Consider the following 21,087-nt stretch of genomic DNA (forward strand, 5'->3'; position numbering starts at 1 on the left):
GAAGGGTCCATCTCTCTAAACTGAGATGTGTGCATCATCTGAAGCAGAACACATGAGCTCTCCATTGATGTGGTTTGTTAGGAGAGGACAATATTAGAAAATCTGGAATCTGAGGGTGCAAAACAATCTAAATATTGAGAAAATCATCTTTAAAGTTGTTCAAATGAAGTTCTTAGCCATGCATATTACTAATCAAACATTAAGTTTTGATATTTACGGTAGGACATTTACTCAATATCTTCATGGAACATGATCTTTACTTAATATCCTAATGATTTTTGTCATAAAAGAGAAATGTATAATTGTGACCCATACAATGTATTGTTGGCTATTGCTACAAATATCCCCCAGCGACTCAACACTGCTTCTGTGCTGCAGGGACACGTGCTCAGACTGAAATATAGGTGTGTATTCCAGACGCGAATGTGAGAAATCCCGCACGCATGAGTGATTGGAAGCTTTAGAACGCAGCAGACCAGACAACACTTAACTGCTGTCTCGTGCTGTCCGCGTGAGACGGTCGCTCGGCTTTCGGCGCGGTTTCTGCGGTTTGAATTTGGTCTCGAGCCGCACCGTTGAGCGTCTGATGACGCAGCGGCGTCTGATTGGCTGCCCGCGGTCACGTGTCAGAGTGGGTCTGCTGAGCGGCCATATTAGTTCAGCTCAGTTCATTCTCTCACGCGGCCGGACTCCGAGTAAGACGCGCGCTCGTCTCTGCGTTCTTTACCTCACAGTTTACGGTTATATTGCTGCAGCGTTAAAAGCAGATCTGTTAGAGTCACACGGTGTTCGCTCGGCGCCTATACTTGGTCAGTCAGAAGGTAATGGTTTGTGTCCTGTGCGTTGCTTGAGTTGCTCAGATGTTGATGATTAGGTGCTCGCGTGCTGGAGAAGGGCAGCCGCTCGTGACTAACTGACGCTGGTTTCTCTCTCAGTCGGGCGGCAGAATGGCGAGCACTCCGGCCGGACAGCAGCCGTCGTCCCGCGGCGGCAGCACTCCTCTGAGCCCCGCGCGGATCTCCCGCCTGCAGGAGAAGCAGGAGCTGCAGCAGCTGAACGACCGGCTGGCCGCCTACATCGACACGGTCCGCGGGCTGGAGTCCGAGAACAGCGTCCTGCAGCGGCAGCTCCGCGAGCGCGAGGAGGTGCGCAGCCGCGAGACCAGCGGCCTCAAAGCGCTCTACGAGACCGAGCTGGCGGACGCGCGCACGGCGCTGGACGACACGGCGCGGGAGCGCGCACGCCTGCAGCTCGAGCTGGGCAAGCTAGCGAGCGAGCACGAGCAGCTGCAGCACACGTGAGTCTCTCTCTGTGTGTGTGTGTGTGTGTGTGTGTGTGTGTGTGTGTGTGTGTGTGTGTGTGTGTGTGTTACAGTACTGAACCGAGCAGGCAGGCTGTGTCCAGACCGGGAGTTTCTCCTGCGCTGTGAATGTAATTAGTGTGGTGGGGTCGGTAGATGTTACTGCAGGTCTAAATGCGTCCTTTACTGTGTTTTACAATTGATGCAGATTTGCCTGCATGCGTTTGTTGTGTTTTTCTGCATGCACGATTCCTCTTGGGTCTTGGGAGAGTTCTTCAGCTTGTGCACATGAAGGTTGTTTGTGCTGCTCTCACAGCTCCCTCTAGTGCAGAGCTGGGACCGTCTGACCCGGATGGGTTCTGCTGTGGTTCAGCTCACGTTTACACTGGCCGTCGTGTTTAATTGCCCCCGCTCGTCCGTCAGTGGTGTGTGCATCAGTCTGCACCGGCTACCAGCAGCAGCTCGCATTCAATTCAAGCTGGCCGTCGTGTTTAATTGCCCCCGCTCGTCCGTCAGTGGTGTGTGCATCAGTCTGCACTGGCTACCAGCAGCAGCTCGCATTCAATTCAAGGCATTAATGTTTGCCTACAAAACCAGCACTGGCTCTGCACCCCTTTACCTAAATTCATTACTTCAGACTTATGTGCCTCTAGAAGCTTGTGTGCTGCAAGTGAACGGCGCTTTATTGTTCATCTCAAAGAGGCACAATCACTTTCACAGACTTCTACATTAACTGCTCCCTCCTGGTGGAGTAACCTGCCCAACTCAATCCCAGCAGCGTAGCCATCTTCAAGAAACCACTAAAACACATCTGTTCCACCTTTATTTCACCCTCTAACTCTAGCACTCTCTATTCTACTTTATCTACTTAATTTTCTTTGTGTGAAATAATAAATATATCTATCTCACACACCTTGCTAAGTGTACTGTGTCATTTGCACTTATATCATTGCTATTTTTGTTAGTTTTGATTGCTTCTATTGTCCTCATTTGTGAGTTGCTTTGGCGAGAAGCGTCTGCTGAATGTGAATGTGTGGCTAGATTGACAGGAGCAGTGGTTCACTGGGGTTGCTTTCAGGGGTTCAGACTGGCGCGCAGCAGCTGGAGGATGTGAGTTCCCCAGCGGCTGCGGAGTCTCCGTGTGAAGCAGCTCTTTGTTTCAGATGAGCAGATGCGTGTAACACACGTTTGGTTTGCTCTCTAGTGTCGGTCGAGCTTGATCCGAGTGTATGGACCGACTGCTGGCGTCCTCAGCTGCTCTCAGCAGTCGGAGACATTCCTCTCATTCCACAGATCCGGAGCAAGAGCTCAGCGCTTGCTGTGTAGTTCTAATGCTGGTGTCGGTGCTGACCCTGTCCTGACCATGAACACGCCTCAAATCATCCAGCCAAAACCCCAGCATGCTTTTAGAAGCTCATTTCAGTCATAAACCCACTTATTTTTAATGTAGCATTTATAGTTTTCATGCTTCTATAATATGAAGAAAAATAATAATTCTATGTAAAGGAGAAAAAACTATCCAAATGGAAGCCTGTGTTCCCAGAGTCCTTTCCAAACAAATCCTCTTTGAAACTAGGGTTTGCTAGGGTTGTCATTCGGTGGTGGTTTTAATACGTTCGTACTGTTTCATTAAAGCTTGTGTAAGTTGTTAGGCTGCGTTCTCAAAGCGTGAGACTGGATGTGTTTGAGCTGCCTCGTGATGCCATACACGCTAAGATTCGGTGAAATCCGGCTGCTGTATCTGCTTCAGTCTCCTCATTCAGGTTGTTTTTGATGAACAGGGAAACAAACAGAAAAATGAAAGTAATGAGAAAGCTGATATTGTTTTGTGTAGTAGCGTGCGCTCGGTGACTCTCAGCAGGCTGCCGCGTCTGATCCTGCTCTGTCTCTCTCTCGGTCACAGGTATGCCAAGAAGGAGGCTGACCTCTCCAGCTCTCAGGCCCGACTGAAGGAAGCTGAAGGCCTGCTGAACTGTAACGAGGCGGCGCTGAACACCGCTGTGTCTGAGAGGAAGGCGCTGGAGAGCATGCTGACAGACCTGCAGCTTCACGTGCAGGAGGTACATGTTAACAAGACTTTCTCAACAGAGCGCCGAGAAACCCACACTAAGAAATGTGCCATAAGGATTTATTTTTGTTTGTTTAATATTGAGTTACATTCTTACTGCATATCTTTTAATCAGTTTTTATTATTGCGCACAAGTTGTTGTTTTTAAGCTGAATGTATATTAAAAATAATTTACCTAAAAAGAACTACCAAGATATGGCATTATACGTTTAAGATGAGAGGTAGTTCTGTAATAAAAATGCATATGATCAATTATACAGAAAACATCCCGTTGCAAAAATTTATTTATATATATATATATAAGGGCTGCACAATAACGCGCATGCAATATTTAATGCGCATCTTGTCAGAAAGCCGGTTCTGTAAGCAGCGGTAAGTCTCCATCACCCGCAGGCTTTCACATTGAGCAGCAATAACTACACAGAGCCGTTGTTCACTGACGAGCTGCGCAAAACCACCTTCATATTCGACATTTACAGCTGATTACAGAACCGGCTGTCTGAGAAGATCCGCATTAAATATTGCATGCGAATTATTGTGCAGCCCTAATAAATAAATAAATTTATTTTATTTATTTATATATAAAAAATTATTATTATTATTTTTTGAATGCAGATGCACTTTGTGTGAGAAATCACAGTAAAATAATCTTAGCTTTATTTTATAACAGTGCTTTATAAATAAGAAATTACTATTATAAATTATAGCCTCATCAATATGGCACATGTGCGCTGACACCTGTGACGTAAACTAACTCTGAAACATAACCTGCTCTGGAGCATAAGCTTCTGTGACTGCTTGCATACCCTGAAAGTTCAGGTTATCTGTGAAGTACTCTGGGAATGTTACACAATCTGCTCTCTGGATCCACCCTGAGAACACACTGGGCTCTGTGCGAGTGCTGTAGTTTTGATTGGACTACATGTAATGCACATGTAAATAAAGCATTTAGAGTTCATATGAACACATCCTTCAGAATGTGAAATCTGATTGGATTTATTCTGACTGCTGAAAATGAGTGCATGTAAGCATTTCTGATGTGTCTCTGAGCAGAGGAGGTCCTGACTGAAGACCGTCCTAGACCACTGAGAGTTGTTGACTATGCCAGTATGATGACCAAAAAGAGTCATGTTGCTGACAGTCTTTAACCGAAGGGGACACTTAAGGTTGTGCTAAAGTGGTCAGATGTGATGAAAGGTGGATCAAGAGCTGCAGAGTTTAGCTTAGTTGATTTTCTAGAGGGGGCCCATATTTATTATTTATGAAAAATATCATAATTGTTAGGGCTGTCGCGATTCGTTGATTTTATTTGACTATTTGATTTTTAAAAATCCTCGACTTCATTTTGCTCGCGTCGACTAACCGCCAAAATACCGGAAGTGGCGCATTTCACAGACGAGAATCCATAAAACACATTATTAGTCTGTTTTCCAAGGCTGCATGATATATTAAACCCATTTAAAAATAATTATTTTTAATTGAGCATAATTGTGAATTCACAAACGCTACGATTTAATTAAATAATTCTGTGCGACACAGTTCTAATACAGTATATGCGCTTTAATTATTTACATGCGTGTAGGTTAAGTACATGCGTCACGGTAGTTCCACAGGAACCGTTATCATTCACACGTGTGGAGCGGCTCAAACTGCATCTCTGCATGTTGTGAGTTTGGGTTTATTCTAACCTTCATCTGGGAACGCAGCGTGCACCATCTCCTCAGATTTGTAAGGTAAATCATCGCGGTTTACTCTCACTCTGACTTTACACGGTGTGATGTCCGGGGGGGGTAGACCAGAACACGTGGATATGTTGTCATTCTTACACTGATACTGAACTCTGATTTCAGTGATTTGGACTAAGAGATGGACACTTGCTGCTTGCACTGTTGCACTTTACTTTTGCTTTAAAATAAGGATTTCATAGAAATTTGGTTTAATAAAATATTCTTAAGTGAAAAAATTTTGGTGGGAAATTAATTGTTTAGATTAATCTAAATAAAAATGTTAATTAGTGGCAGCCCTAATTGTTGTTTTAATGATGGGCAACAGTATGTCACTCCTTTTGTAAAATCCAAAGAAAAACAGGCTCATGTTTTCAACTGTCGTGCAGCACATTAGAATGCAAGATTCAATAAATGGGGGCAAAAATGCCTTTGTGTGAAGCTTGTCTTTCAAATTTATATAATCTAATATAATTGATTTTATACATTTAGTTCTGTAAGTTCGTTAGGGAGTTATATTTTGGGCTCAATGTTGTCTTTCTGCTCTGTTTGCAGAGAAAGTTCTACACTAGTGTTTATTCTGAATAAATCAGCGTTTGAGCAATCCATTCATGAAGACATTCCCTTGCTTTGTTCATGAATGATTTGTGTGTTTGAATGATTCAGTGACTCCTTTATTACAGGGATTCTCTGCCAATTCTTGTTTGGGTTTTAAAGCAGCACAATGTCATTTTTCGACCTTAAAATGTCTAAAATTCAGTGGTAGAATGCCTCTTAACCGGACGAATGCTCTCAAAATAATGAGTAGTTTTCGGGCACTGGCTGTAACCAAGATCTAAACTACTTCACGTCTGAACGGTTATTCAAATAAAGAGGCTCTGTTACTTTACAGCCTTATAATCTTATGACGATGTTCGATGTATAGGCTATAATGGACATTATGGCTGTATGATTATGCGACAACATTTTATTCTATTATACAAATTACACCCTTTGCAAACAATGCTACATACGATCTAAGCGAGCCAACAAACTAGGCAAACATACTAATGTTCTTTTTGTCAGTTTTATTCAGTGTTACTCCAGAACTGAAAACTACAATGTAATGATGTTTGTAGAACATAGAGTAACCCGCGGACCGAAATCCCGATTTGGCTAGATGCGATTATTAAATCTCAAAGGCTGTGATTTTTAATGAAATGAATATCTGCACAGCGTCAGTAGTAAATGCTGCTCATCTCTGCGAGTGCTGTGAGTTTGAGTCGCTTATAACGTGCTTCTGAAAAACATACATACTCCAAACATCCTCTCAAACTTAATGAGAAGCGTTTATAAAGCTTTTGTCCAACAAAAGAACATTTTAATAAGATTTTACTCCACAACATCAGTCGAGTGTTTAAAGTAACTAACTTCATTTTCTGATCTGATGTGGCTTCTTATCTTAGAATGAGGCAGAACATATATTCTATACTGTAAAAAAATAAAAATAAAAAAGGCTGTCAATTAGCAATTGATTATCAATGTACATATGAAAATACCCGAGATGGCTTGAAGAACACAGATAAACAAAACATTGTCGCAGTCGAGTGTTTCTGTTTTATCATTCAAAACGATACATTTCGATCCATCTTTTTATTCAGTCACAGCAATAGCTGGATGTGTTTGTCCATATTAGGGATTTCCTGGCGTGTCAGGAGTTCCTTTAAATCTGTGATGCATATGTGGATTGTCTGCGTGAGGGTGCCCTCTGGCGTCCAGTATGAATGAAACGGACATTACAGTACATGTGCTTATAGTGCTAAATAATGGCCTATCCATCCAAAATAATACTTCTCTCAAAATAAGATTTTGTATAATCCATGTTTTTCTACAATGTACAGAAGTGTACTGGAGTTTTTTTCTTTTTTCTAAGTAGCATTTTATATAGCAAATCGCAAAAAAAAATACTCTGTGCCAAGCCATCAGAACTGAACTGAAGTGAAGCCCGTGGTTAAAAGCCGAGGTATGTATTGATCCGTGGGCTAAGTGTATTGTTGCATACTGTGCAGACCTGCTAACCTTTAGAAAATATTTAGCATTAAATCTTGCGTTTTGCACATTGCAGGTCTTGTTTTGCATGATTTTGACTTTAGCCATCAAGGAGCTTCAGGTAGTCTCGTCCCGTCACACTGATGTGAATTGTTCCAAGGTTGACAAGTCTGCTGATATGAATCGGATACGTGCATTATTTGCTTCCGTCACAGCAGACAGATCAGGTATTCCCCTGTTAATGCGAGTTGGATGCCAAATGTTTTTGAAACCTCTCATGGTACAGATATCTACTACAAATGAAACTTCTCTAGTTGACTAGCAGAGTAAGTGATGTAAGGAGTAAACTATCACATTAAAGGTTTTTGAATTCTTTCAATAAGTTAAATTAATTTCTTCAAACTCTGTTTTTCTGAACATGGTGTTAATGAAGTGTGTGCAGTTTGGTCTTTTAATATCACGGTCTAATGCGTTGATCCACGATAAGCATTTTACAAGTTAAGTGTGTAGTGTAAATGCAGATATCGGATACAGGTCACTTTTTAAAAAGTGTAAGGGGGGTCATAATCAGATATAGTAAAAAAAACAATCAGATTTGGGCATCTGGACTGCAGTGTAAATGCAGCCTATTAGAGCTTCATTCAGTTCTGTGTGACTGAAGACTTGAAATCAGCACTCTCACAAACCCACGACTGCACACTTGTTTATTAATGAAGAGAGGTCGGGACGCCTCGGCTGCTTACCCTCTTCATTTGTAGGCCTGTTACACACTGATGAAGAATGATCTGTAATGAACCGGGTTGCTCCTGAAGGCATAACGGGGCGGTACTGTCCCCCATTGAGAGAGCATCAGGGGCGCTGGAAACCATTTGAGTTTACACCAAAGATTCATGATGAGATGAGCTGAAACGTGTAATTACTTGTAAAAGAATATGGTTTGAACTAGGGCTGCATTAAATTTCTAATCGTGATTACGGAGACAACGATTACGTAATCGTTCGAAGTCCACGTTGAGTGCGCTTTTTTTTTTCTTTTTTTTTTTCTCTACAGGTTATTAAGGGTTTTTCCATTGTTTTAGTTTGTATAACATTGTGAATATTTTTTAACTAATTTTTTTATTATGATTTATTATTAAAAGAAAACAATCCAATGAATGGTTGACATTTGAGGCTTAATATTGTAGAAAAGCAATACGTTTTTCAGTTTGAGTTTTCAGCTTTTTTTATTTTCATATAAAAATATGGAATGCCGTTGCTTCAGACAATGGTATAAACATCAGTCAATGTAAATTGTGATAATCATAATTAATAATTGCAATTACAGTTTCATGGGAATAATCGGCAACTATGATTTGTCATAATTGTGCAGCCCTAGTTTGAATACTCTTGCACCATGTTACACTGGACTCGAAGCCAATTTTCCAAATCCACTTGTCCTGTTGCTGGCCTTGGAAGTCTTCAGCGGCTCTGGTGGGAAGTCGCACAAACATGTGGAGTACGTCAGAAACGGGGAATCTGTTTACAGTATGCTACTCGACGCATGTGTCCAGTGTAGAAGATCACTGCGGATAATGGGTTTATCATTTAATAATGATCATAAAATAATAAAATGATCAAAACAGTCAATCAACATTAATATTCGGGAAGACCTTTAGCCCAGTTATTTTGGGCGGGGTCAGTGAGGGACCTGGGTAATAGATTATAAACCGCTGTCATGAATCCACTGCACCACCAGATTAGGATTCCCACACATTCTCGTGGATCAGTAGGAAATCTGTTTTACTGCGTAAACATGAACAAGTCTGGATTTAATATCGGAAGTCCGTTGTACGTTCTTGCCATTTACAGACATTTCAAAGCGTTTTATTTTATTGAAGTCTCATGCTCACTACGGCTGCGTTTATTTGATCAGTTCAACAATTAGAATAATGCAACCATTATAATTGTATTTATATAAATGCTTAAGTAAAATGGAAACAGTAGTGTATTTGCACAAGTATGTGATCTGAGTGACGGCACTTTCTCTTCCTCATTTACAGCGCAGTACATTTACAGTACAGTTCATTTACAGCAGTTCACTCCGCTCACCAGAGAGCAAAACAATTCAAAAGAACTCGACCAGTTAGTATGACGAATGCCTAGGCATGGTCATTGTGTACATATAAAATAGATTATTGAGAGGGAGCCTTATTTAAATTTTTTTTTTTTAATCCGCCATGAATCTTTAGTCATTCTTGCAGTCATGTTCACCTTCTCTGTATTTTGGGTAAACATCCCTTAATCACTTTATTTCTGATAATACTAAATTCCATCTCTTTAATTTTGGCTGCTAATCATCTATTGATGACGTTTAATAGATGAGAAATTCTTAGACATGTAATTGCATTAAGTCCTCCGCACAATCTGACCTGTGCTGCAGCCTGAAATTAAACCACTCCGTGCTGCTTTCATCTGGCCAGAGGAGAACTGGCCCCCGACTGAGCCTGGTGTCTCCAGAGGTTTCTTCTCCATTTCTGTCAGAGATGGAGTTTTGGTTCCTTTGGCTTGCTTGGTTGGGGACACTTGACTGATTGCACAGACACTATTGAAGAGAGCTGAACTGGATGATAACATCATGGAATCATCAATGAACTGACTTTAGCTGGAAAATGACTTCTTGTCTTACATTATTGACAAACAATTTTCCTGTTTGACTCTGTAAAGCGCTGTAGAAATACAGGTGACTGAGCGAGTAATGAGTTTTTAATGTTTGAACGCAGTGCTCTGAGCTGATGTCTGCATGTGATTTGTTGACAGGAGATTAAGGACACACGGCACCGACACGAGACGCGTCTGGTGGAGGTGGACTCGGGCCGTCAGATGGACTACGAGTTCAAACTGGCTGCGGCTCTGGCTGACATGAGACAGCAGCACGACGAGCAGGTCCAGCTCTACAAGGACGAGATGGAGCAGACCTACATGGCCAAAGTGAGCACACCCATTCACTGCAGCGTTGTGACACATTCACACGTCTCGGAGTTTCCTCCAGTGTTTGACTTCCTCTGAGAGCTGCTTCAGTTCCTCTTTGCATTTCTCTGAGACGTCTGTGTGTTTCAGCTGGAGAACGTGCGTCTGTCGTCGGAGATGAACAGCTCTTCAGCGAGTATGGCCCGCGAGGAGCTGCATGAGTCCACGCTGAGAGTGGAGAGTCTGTCTGCTCAGCTCACTAACCTGCAGAAAGAGGTGCGTTACTGTCCTTCAGCAGAGTACACCGCTGACTGGCTTCCTGCTTGACATCGAGGCTCATTCCTCACACTATCAGAGACGAAAGTCTAGTTCCTCCTCAGTGTTGCTGCGACGCTTTGTTCGCTCCTTATAGAGTGTTCATTCCTGAGCTGCTCTAAACGGTTTAATTTAATCCTGACGGTCTTCAGGAAGTGTAATATCCTGCTAGTGTATGATTTCGCATGTATGCTGTAAAACTGAACATGATTTTATTGATAATTCACTATTCCTCTAGACTCTAGGTTTGAATAAAATGGCAGATGTGTCGAAAGCAGCATCTGGTCTTAATCGCACACTGTTGTTACTCTGCAGCGATCTGACCATCACTGTCAGACTAATAGATGCTCATCTGCTCTTCTTATGAATATTTTGAATGTTTCTTATTTTACGTTTTTATTTGAATACGCCAATATGGATTTCACCTAGGGTGTCGAAATGGCCCTGAATGAAGTTATATTAGTGTCAGAAAACACATACTTTCCCTGTCTCTGGGACTGAATTTTGTTGATGAACATGATTATGTATGGTCTTTGACAAACCATTGACATAGAAAAAAAAAATCTATAACACTTTTTTTTTTCATCTGAAAATGAAAGTTTATGCAAGTAAAATGTTTGTTTGAACCCAAACTAATATTACTATTAAATTCCTTTCATTCCAGTTGGTAGTTCTCTGATTATATTTTAATGAGAGGTTGCTGATTGGCTACAGTATGGTTTTGGTTAAATATTACGTTATGATAGTTTAATAAAGATTTTGAATGCATTATGAGGGTTAAACATTTTTTCCGCACTCATGTTAGTGGATTAAAGCGTTCACTGCACACGGTTGCGGTCTGGCAGTATGTTCAGGAGCGGTGCGTCTGCAGCAGTGCAGAGATAGTTTCAGCACAGGGTCTATTGCTGTGCTGAATTAAAGTAACAGCGCATCGTTTGCAGTAAATATGAACATGGGTTGACACGAAAATGTAGTAACAGCATAAATGCATATTAAAGTCTAATGCGTTTGTCAACACATATGGCTTTTTGGCTAGGTTTAAAGGCAAAGCGCACTTTTAAATAAACAAGGCAATAATAGATTGCACTCGTGGAGGAAGGAAAACGAAGTTCTTTATGAACCGCAGGACTGCTTGTAATGAAGATTTCAATGCAAAAGGAAAGGCAGTAGAGCTGACTATTTGTCAATGGTAAGTTTGTGATAACGTAAGAAAAGTAGTTTAAGTGTTTTGACACTTGCTTGAGCAACTTAAATATAGAAGTAAATTCAAAAGTAAAAAGCATTGAATAATGTGTTGCTTATATTTATTGTTTAAACATGTCTGTGAAAGATTGTATTACTGTACTGTTTAAAAAAAAATTATAATAATTGCAATGCTGAAAAAGCATTTTCAGTGACGATGTTTGTATTTGAAATCAAACTAATGGATAAATGTTGTGTTTGTGGTAAACAGTCACGGATTAGTAGCGACTCGTGTAATTGCAATGCTGAAAAAGCATTTTCAGTGACTGTTTGTATTTGAAATCAAACTAATGGATAAATGTTGTGTTTGTGGTAAACAGTCACGGATTAGTAGCGACTCGTGTGTGTGTGTGTGTGTGATGAGAAGGTGCGTCTGCAATTCAAAAGCTGTCTGCCTCTCCAGGCCCAGTGTGACATCATCAGAGCTGGCCAATCAGCTCACAGAGAGGCTCCAGTGTTGTGTGATGCGGGCCGGTGGGACTGCGAGCGCCCTGCGGGGGGCTCTTGATTGTTTGAGCTTGACAATGGAAGAAAAGAGTAAGTGTAAAACTCTTTTATTTTCAGAATCCTGACAGTACTTCAGCTGTTTTTAAAACACCCCAGCTCCAGTAACAAGCTACTTTTCCCAACACGTAGCGATCGGAGCATGTGAGCGAAGCGGAGCGGTGTGACGCTTCACTACGTTTTCCGCTCTATGGACATGCGCTCCACTCAGTCGCTCTAAGCAAGCGCTCCGCTAATATTCCGCTCACGCTCACCGTAAACCAATTCCCGCTCAGATCCCGCTCCGTTCTGTAAAGAACAAATTTACGTGCATTATATTAGATTATAAATGACTGCTGCCTATATCTAGCCTACATATTCTGTAGGTCTACCTATTGCTCCGAATATAATTCGAATTAACAATTTGTTTCTACGATGTCAGCAGGTTTTATTTAATTTTTTTATTTATTATTATTTATTAAGTTTAATCAATAATGATTTTAATAAGTAATTACGAAATATAATAATTCGTTCCACGATTTAGGCCTACTATAGGGAATGAACGAATTAACGAACGAATGAATTCGTGGCAGCTAAGCCTAAACAAGAGAATGAATACTTAATTCGTGGCCATAATTTAGACTAAACGAAAAAATGTATTCTTAATTCGTGGCCATAATGTAGTCCTAGCATAAAAGAGAACTAGCCTATTCTAAATTCGTGGCCGTGATTTTGTCTGCATGTCATGATCGGGGCTCCGTACAACCGAATATAACCTTAGCCTACCTGTTTATTCATTTATTATGGTATGTAACTAGCTCACCTTTTGCTGCACCATGTTTGCATACATCTTCGTGCTTTCTGTAATCAATATGAATCTGTACTAACTTTAACAGTCTCCCCGCACTCCCTCTCAGTTTCTTCTCCCTGCTCATTCTTAACTTTGATTTTTACTTTACATTTATGTATAAGGCTTGCAACTTCGTTGAAACAATATCTGAACTCCATAACTGCTCTACTATTCTCGATCTCTACAGATTCTCGATCTAAAGTAACAGCGCATCGTTTGCAGTAAATATGAACATGGGTTGACACGAAAATGTAGTAACAGCATAAATGCATATTAAAGTCTAATGCGTTTGTCAACACATATGGCTTTTTGGCTAGGTTTAAAGGCAAAGCGCACTTTTAAATAAACAAGGCAATAATAGATTGCACTCGTGGAGGAAGGAAAACGAAGTTCTTTATGAACCGCAGGACTGCTTGTAATGAAGATTTCAATGCAAAAGGAAAGGCAGTAGAGCTGACTATTTGTCAATGGTAAGTTTGTGATAACGTAAGAAAAGTAGTTTAAGTGTTTTGACACTTGCTTGAGCAACTTAAATATAGAAGTAAATTCAAAAGTAAAAAGCATTGAATAATGTGTTGCTTATTTATATTGTTTAAACATGTCTGTGAAAGATTGTATTACTGTACTGTGTAAAAAAAAATTATAATAATTGCAATGCTGAAAAAGCATTTTCAGTGACTGTTTGTATTTGAAATCAAACTAATGGATAAATGTTGTGTTTGTGGTAAACAGTCGTATTAGTAGACAGTCGTGTATGTGTGTGTGTGTGTGTGTGTGTGTGAAAGCTGCTTCTCCTCTCACAAGAGACACCTAAGAGGGGAATTACCCCCATTTTCAAAAATTAAATTCTGGCCGTGAGTAAATCTCTAAAAATCCTGATTGGAGTATCACTATAAATAGTTATAAATGATAAAAAAAGGCTTTAAAAGATCGGTATCGGCAGATACTGCTGTCTGTGATCAGTGATTGGCATCAAATCCTGATTGGAGCACCGCTTATTACAATAGCTCACCCAAGTTTTCACGTATCCTCATGTCGTTCCAAACCTGTACGACTGACTGACTTCTGTTGAACACGAAGAAGATATTTTAAAGAATGACGGAAACCAGAACGGAGTGTTGTCAAACTTTCATTTTTTGAGTGGACTTTAGCTGGAAGTCATTGAGCACAATTATAGTGATTTGATTACTTTGGTTTTCTGGTTTGTCTTCTCTCAGGCGCGTGCGTGGCAGGATCAGATCCGTGAACTGGAGGCGGCTCTGAGCCGCGAGAAGGATCTGAGCCGCAGGTTACTGGCAGAGAAAGAGCGAGAGATCGCAGAGATCAGAGCCAAGATGCAGCAGCAGCTGGATGAGTACGAGCAACTGCTGGACGTCAAGCTAGCGCTGGACATGGAGATCAACGCGTACCGGAAGCTGCTGGAGGGAGAGGAGGAGAGGTGAGGCTGGCTCTGTGTGTCGTGTGCTGTGTGGCTGGGGACTGGTGGTTTAACAGCTGCTCTGTCTCTGTCAGGCTGAAGCTGTCTCCCAGCCCCTCGGCTCGTGTGACGGTGTCCCGGGCCTCCTCCAGCCACAGTGTTCGCACCGCGCGAGGGAAGAGGAAGCGTGTGGATGTGGAGGAGTCCGAGGCCAGCAGCAGCATCAGCATTGCTCACTCCGCGTCTGCCACTGGAAGCGTCTGCATCGATGAGCTGGACGTGGATGGGAAATTCATCCGCTTGCACAACAGCTCTGAGCAGGTGCGTCTGTCTGTGTGTGTCTCACGCACTCGCTCACAGTATTCAGAGGAGTGATCGTGATTGTTGCTCAGGTAGTGATAGTCAGGTTAATCACCGTTATAAACCAGGGGTCTGCTCAGGTCATGTGCTCTACTAATGAGCTGAATCAGGTTTTTGAGAGAGATGAGCAGTGCTGGGGGGCTTTGGAAACCCCTGATCTAAGCTTATGTGGGAGCACAGAATCTGCTTCACCTTTTGCTACTGAAACTCTGCATTATAGTTCTCCACAGCGAGGTAATGTCGCAGCTTCAATATTAGAGGCTGAGAATTAACTTCCTACAACAAGACTACATGTACATTTTAGATCCAGGGCTCCTAGTCCAAAAAAAGTCACTTAAGGAGTAGGGATGCGCCGATCTGATATTCATATCGGGTATCGGCTCCGATAGTGCCATTTTTCTTGGATCGGGTATCGGTCAGAGAGAGAACCAATCCAAATCCGGGGTTTTTTTTTTATTTTATTTTTTCCCTCCTCGATTGTGCGAATTATTCTGTTACTTCTGAAGCCATACGATAGCTTAATGTGAGCTACATATGAATATTTAAGTCCTTACATTAAAGTTCACACAAACTCTTCTCTCCGCTGTGGCTGTCAGTCATTCGTTCAGCCGTTAAACCCTGGTCGCGTTCGGTTACAGCAGTCAGCTTGGTAAAGCTCTCTCCAAGATCATTCTGTGTTCCCATTATACTTGATTTGTAAATGTCTATGATTTTGCAAAAAGGACTATCTTCTTGCTTAATGTTTTGTTACTCGCTACCGGGTGTCTGTGAGAACAAAACACGGGCGTAGAAAAGACTATAAATTGATTTTAACTTGCACAGTAACTGAAATTTAAAACTGTTAAAAGAAAGGCTCAATAACTGTTGCACAGATATAATACACTACGCATCAATTTCTCTTCCCTTTGTGCTTTGCAGTTTTTAACACTAAGTGCTTAATATGCACACATTGTAAGCGGCTTCGTGCTCCTAGACTGTCAACCCTCTACACTGCGAGTAAATCACTCGCATATGTGAATAAATCTTCACTCTGGGCGACTAAATGATGTCTAATATTAGCCGATGGCTAATCAATTCTCAGATTTTAATCGTCAGTGTGTGAGTTGGAGGCTGAGTATATGATTAGCTCAGATATATTTTCACTCACAGAACACTCTGAGCGCTTCAGAGTTTCACTCTCCGTCAAGCGATCTGATATTTTTCAGTTCATCTGAATGGATGCGCAGCGCCCCTGTGTTTGTGTATTTGGCGTAATGTGTTTCTAGTGTGAAGTGCACGACTCGCCGTCGCTTTCTCTCACTGAGCAAAGAGCGAGAGAGAGTCTTACATAACATGCAGAACTGATGCACTACATGTAAATTATATACGTTGTTGTATTTTCCTGTAAAAATAACAGTTCCTTTGGAATTCTTCAGCTTTTAAGAACTGCCGGGTTTTCCTGTAGTGGGCGGAACTAATGCGCAAACGACAATCTCATTGGCTGGTGCTCACCTATTATCGTCCCTGTTTTGATTTCAGCAAATCAGTTCGAGCGAACGCACACAACCTGATTAATATTCATGAATCCAGTAGCTCATTAATCCTTAGTGCGTTTTTATATTGTTCTTATTAGTAGAATTTGTATAATAATAATAATATCTTCAGTGTTATTGTTAGTTTATTTTTTTTACAGGAACACTGAATGACCAAAAAAAGCACCAGTCCTAAGTTCATGATTACCAAGTTTTAATTCTAATTACTAAACTTCTATTATTAAATAATACATTATTATCATATTATAATGCTTGACTGAGTGATATTAAGTGTACTTTCAGATATTTAAAAAGCTGATATCAAACATTATACATGTTTGTAAAATGGCATAACTTTTATAATATAATATATCTCCATCTCCGTAGAGGGTTGACTGTATAAAAACAGTTCGTGCTGCACTGTATTTGTTTTGTCCCATCGTATCATATGTTGTTGCCTTATTAAAAAATGCTATACATTTAAAATAAATGTGTATATACTTGTATATAAATACATTCATGAATGTTTTTAATGAATGGATTTTATAATACAAATAGCAATGTGTAACATTTTACCATATTTAGTGCAACACTTTTATTTGTTCCCCACAAAATAGTTTTCACTAAATGTTTGGATTTCTAAAATTGTGCACTGATTTTTCTAGAATAACTTTTGCTGCCGAATTATCCACTAACCTAGTTTGATAAATTTGTCATAGATTATAAATATACATAGGTCTATATTTGTATTTGATTTTTCTTTATAATGAAGTAGTCTGTATCTAGAAGATTGTGAAAGAATGATTATCAGTTCCACACACACAGAGTATATAAATTATACGTTTATTTAAATGAGGGAAAAAAACTTCACTGGTATCTGTATCGGCCAATACCGAACCCTATGTATCAGAATCGGTATCGGAGGCGAAAAAGGCGGATCGGAGCATCCCTATTAAGGAGCCATTGGCTCCTATAAGAGAGAAAAATTATAACAAATCTTTTAAGTGCCACAGAATGAACACGGTTTCTTTTCTTTTTTAACACCAGTCATACTGTCATGTTTGTCATCTTTTCTTGTCTATATCGGTATTTTAATCCAACTTGTAGATGTCCTGGGAACTAAGGTTCACTTGAAGTGGGAACTAAACGTCTTTTCCAACTTGAACTTTATACAGTTGCAAAGAATTGATTATTACACAGAATCTGTGCAAATATCACAGACCGTAACTATATCAGCATCACTTGGTCATTGAGTGTAGTTTGGGCTCCTAATCAATGCCTCCTATAAATTAGGGGTGTGCCCGAAGCCGAATACCTTTTTCGAAAAGGCACATGACTTCAAAACAAATGAATAATTCTGCTGAATAATATTCGGCTGAGGCTGACACGGTCACTCCTGGTGTTTGCTGGATAACAGGTGAGCCGAGGAATCAGTGCAATGTTACACAAACCTATGAAGTCACTACGCAATAATGAGTGTGACGTGAATGAGTGCAAACTCTATGAATCAAATGAGAACTGCCTTTAACTGAAAAATTTGTTTACTATTGTCACTTTGCATTATTGATGCACTATTTTCCTAATTAATGCTGCACAGTTGCTTTGACACAATCTGTATTGTTAAAAGTGCTATATAAATAAAGGTGACTTGACTTGAGAGCAAATCAAACAACCGCACTGCTGTTGCCTCTCCATGCAATAATTAGGCAAAGCGTCTTCTCGTTGGATAAGAACACGCAGTCTCATGAATAATTTAAGACACCGAGCGTCATCGATGTACTATAGTCCATTGCCACGTCACAAATTGTGACGTCAACACGATGTGGATTTTAAACCCGGAAGATGAAAATGGTGCAAAAAAGCTTAAAATGAACCAGTTTTCTCCAACAGTTAAAATTATGGGATGCTAACGTTGTCTTCTATGATGTGCAACACAAACACCTCTGCTAAAATCTCAGGAGAAGTACTGTGGGGTCTCATGACCCGTTAACTTCAGGCCGTTTATAGTATTAAATGTCTGGAATTGTCTTGATGATTTGCTGTAAACTGAAAGTAAAATAAGATTGTGCTAACTCTGTTGGTGCTCTGTAGCACTCGTGTCAAACTGCGGTCCTGATGTTCAGGAATGGCTGCTTTAACTGATTTAATAAAAGTGAATTCATCAAGCAGCAAAAACCGCTGTGCACTTTAAACCTCAGTCACGGTTTCGGTTCAGATGCTGTCTTTGTAAACTGCTTCACGGCTAATGTGTCGAGCCGTGTTGATTCACAAAGCTGCTGTGGTGTTCGTTTTTCTCTTTCTAATCTAGTAATTAGTTGAATGAAACTCCATTTTCTGAATAATTGTTCCTCCCCCTTCAGGATCAACCCATGGCAGGATTTCAGCTGACTAGGACTATCGGGGATGTTTCTGCTACGTATAAATTCACTGCTAAATACGTGCTGAAGGCTGGACAGAAAGTAACGGTACGTATCGTCACACCCTTGTAGATTTGTGCAGTTGATTATGAATAAAACACTGGGTCACCTGACTGGACATTAGTGGGGGAACATGCCTCTGGCGTTGGGTCATCTGTATGCGTGTTGGTTTCTGTCAGATCTGGGCATCTAATGCAGGCGTGAGCTCCAGCCCTCCTGCAGACCTGATCTGGAAGAGCCAGAGCTCGTGGGGGAGCGGCGAGAACGTTAAAGTGCTTCTGCTGAGCCCAGGAGGAGAGGTGAGACCTGCATCTGCTGTCAGATGTGACGGCCATCACATTACAGGACTGTTCTGAAGTGTCCCTGTCCCTACAGGAAGTGGCTGTGAGGAGCACAGTATTCAGGACTGCAGTGGAGGAGGAAGATGAGGAAGAAGCGGAAGCTGAAGTCATTGAGGAGCGTTTCTTTCACCAGCAGGTCTGATATCAACGAATACATCTGCTTTGTGCGTGTATGTGTGCGTGCGTATGGGAGAGTGTGTGTGTGTGAGAGCTTCTGGCTCAGTGTCCTGCTCTGTGTTTGCACAGGAGGATCCTCGTACCGCCAAGAGAGGCTGTGCGATCATGTGATCAACTCTACAGCCAATCAGAGCAGGCAGCTGAACCACCATAAAGCTTCCTGTGTGGTCTTTTCAGAGTGAAGTCTTTCTTTTCTTTATTTTGAATTATGCTTTTTAAAGTCTTTCACTTCAGTTTGTTTTCAGATTTTGTGAAATGTCTATCAGCCTCAATTTAAAGAACCAAATGTTTTTCTTTTCATGTGCAAGTTGTAACTGTGAGGACTCTTTTCTAGACTCGTCCACGTCAGATTCTGTGACTAACCCTTTTTTTTTTTTTTTTTTTTTTGAAATCATGTTTATATTAATTTTATAAGATTGCATTTTAGGTCTCTTTTATAGACAGTTTTTATAATGGCTCAGTTTTTAGTGAGTTTATTACGGACCGATACATTTGCATGCTAGTTTGAATGATATTAAAGTTTGTGATTGTATTTAAAGCAGCTGTTCAAAAGTAATTCACTACATGATGGCGGGCCTGACGCGTCTCTTCAGCAGCGCATGATCGACAGCCTGTCACATGATCCGCTCCAACTGCAAGACTTCACTCAGTCCTCAGATTTCAGGGAAATGTAGCACAAGTGACTTGGTTTTCTGTGTGTGAGGTGTAGGGTGTTTATTAGATGTGATGTATGAACCGCTGTCATTATTCCTGCTGAAGAGATGCAGTTTTGGGCCTGAAACTCCTCTTTCTCTTTGACTGTATATTAGCGCTCCGTGTCAGATCTAATATGATCGCTGGACGCAGTGGGGAAGCTATGAAACCTCCAGATTCAGTACTGTATTTTTTTTTTTACAGATTGTCAGAGCTGAAATGTTTTGTATTGCTTTCGTCTGTACTATCTAACCAACACTAGCCTTACGCATTTGTTTTAATTTGAGGTTTAATCTTTTATTTTAAGAATTGTCACATGCATGCTTTATTTTTCTGCAGCCTTTATATTTCAAATGATCAAATAAAGTGTTGACTATTTTCAGGCTGTCCTCTTCTTTCATTGCTTGGTCTTAATAATGTGCACCTGTATGGTTGAGATGTGAGGTTTAGAAAAGCCCTCTTGCAGCTCCTCTGGAATGGGAAATGAACCGTGTTGGATGAGCTGGTTTGTGTCATCAGCGACATCTGATATCTGGCTTTTTACAATTATCTTTGTTCAGCTAATGCTTTCTGGAGCAAAAGCTGCTTTAACTGAAAAACTGGGGAGGCACTCGCTCGGCTAACCAGTGTATAAACAGACAATATTAAATATGAAATCCTCTCATTTGCCCCTTAAAAGAAGCAGCGGTGAGCTGGGACAGTCCATAGGAGAGCAGCCATTCACCAGCCGTGTGGACCTTTATCTCTCATATTTAATAGCTCCACATCAGTCATTAACACCATAATATCACATGATAAAAACCATTTCAATTCCTAGTGAGGGATGTTTATCGCATTCAGTTGCCACCTGCTTCAAGTAACTGCTGTGGAAACTTAACTTCAGTGCACTTCAGACAGTAGGGTTGTTCCTTGCAGTCCGCTGAAGATGGATTTAACCCACCAGATATCTGCAGCTGTGACAGTGAGAGTCTTCTAGTTCAGTCCTTCTGAGGCTGCAATGAACACCATGAGAACACGCTGCAGTCACAACATGAAAATGATTTGAATAATGCTTCATATTAAAATCTATATTAATGCAACACAAAAACAAATATAGGTAATGACAACCGCCTGTGGTCTCCGCCACGCATAGTTTAGCATTATTTACAACAAATCAAAAGGAAACATCTGCCGCACTTCAAAGTCATTTCTTGTCCTGCATTGCATGAACTCTTCT

The 21,087-nt window shown here is 40.9% G+C and overlaps 1 protein-coding gene across 1 annotated transcript; it reads left to right on the forward strand.

Annotated features, from left to right (window-relative positions):
• The first annotated feature begins 510 nt into the window (after positions 1-510).
• Positions 511-20,249, forward strand: lmnb1 (lamin B1). The gene is made up of 12 exons (XM_016251134.1): positions 511-821; positions 936-1,297; positions 3,204-3,508; positions 4,419-4,426; positions 9,916-10,086; positions 10,216-10,341; positions 14,173-14,393; positions 14,468-14,693; positions 18,604-18,708; positions 18,840-18,959; positions 19,036-19,137; positions 19,248-20,249. The coding sequence occupies exons 2-12, from the start codon at positions 948-950 to the stop codon at positions 19,287-19,289; spliced, it is 1,776 nt and encodes a 591-aa protein (XP_016106620.1). The 5' UTR covers positions 511-821; positions 936-947; the 3' UTR covers positions 19,290-20,249.
• The last annotated feature ends 838 nt before the right edge of the window (positions 20,250-21,087 follow it).

The sequence above is a fragment of the Sinocyclocheilus grahami genome, unplaced genomic scaffold (genome assembly GCF_001515645.1).
Source record: "Sinocyclocheilus grahami isolate Dianchi unplaced genomic scaffold, SAMN03320097.WGS_v1.1 scaffold1031.1, whole genome shotgun sequence".
Classification (NCBI taxonomy): Eukaryota; Metazoa; Chordata; class Actinopteri; order Cypriniformes; family Cyprinidae; genus Sinocyclocheilus; species Sinocyclocheilus grahami.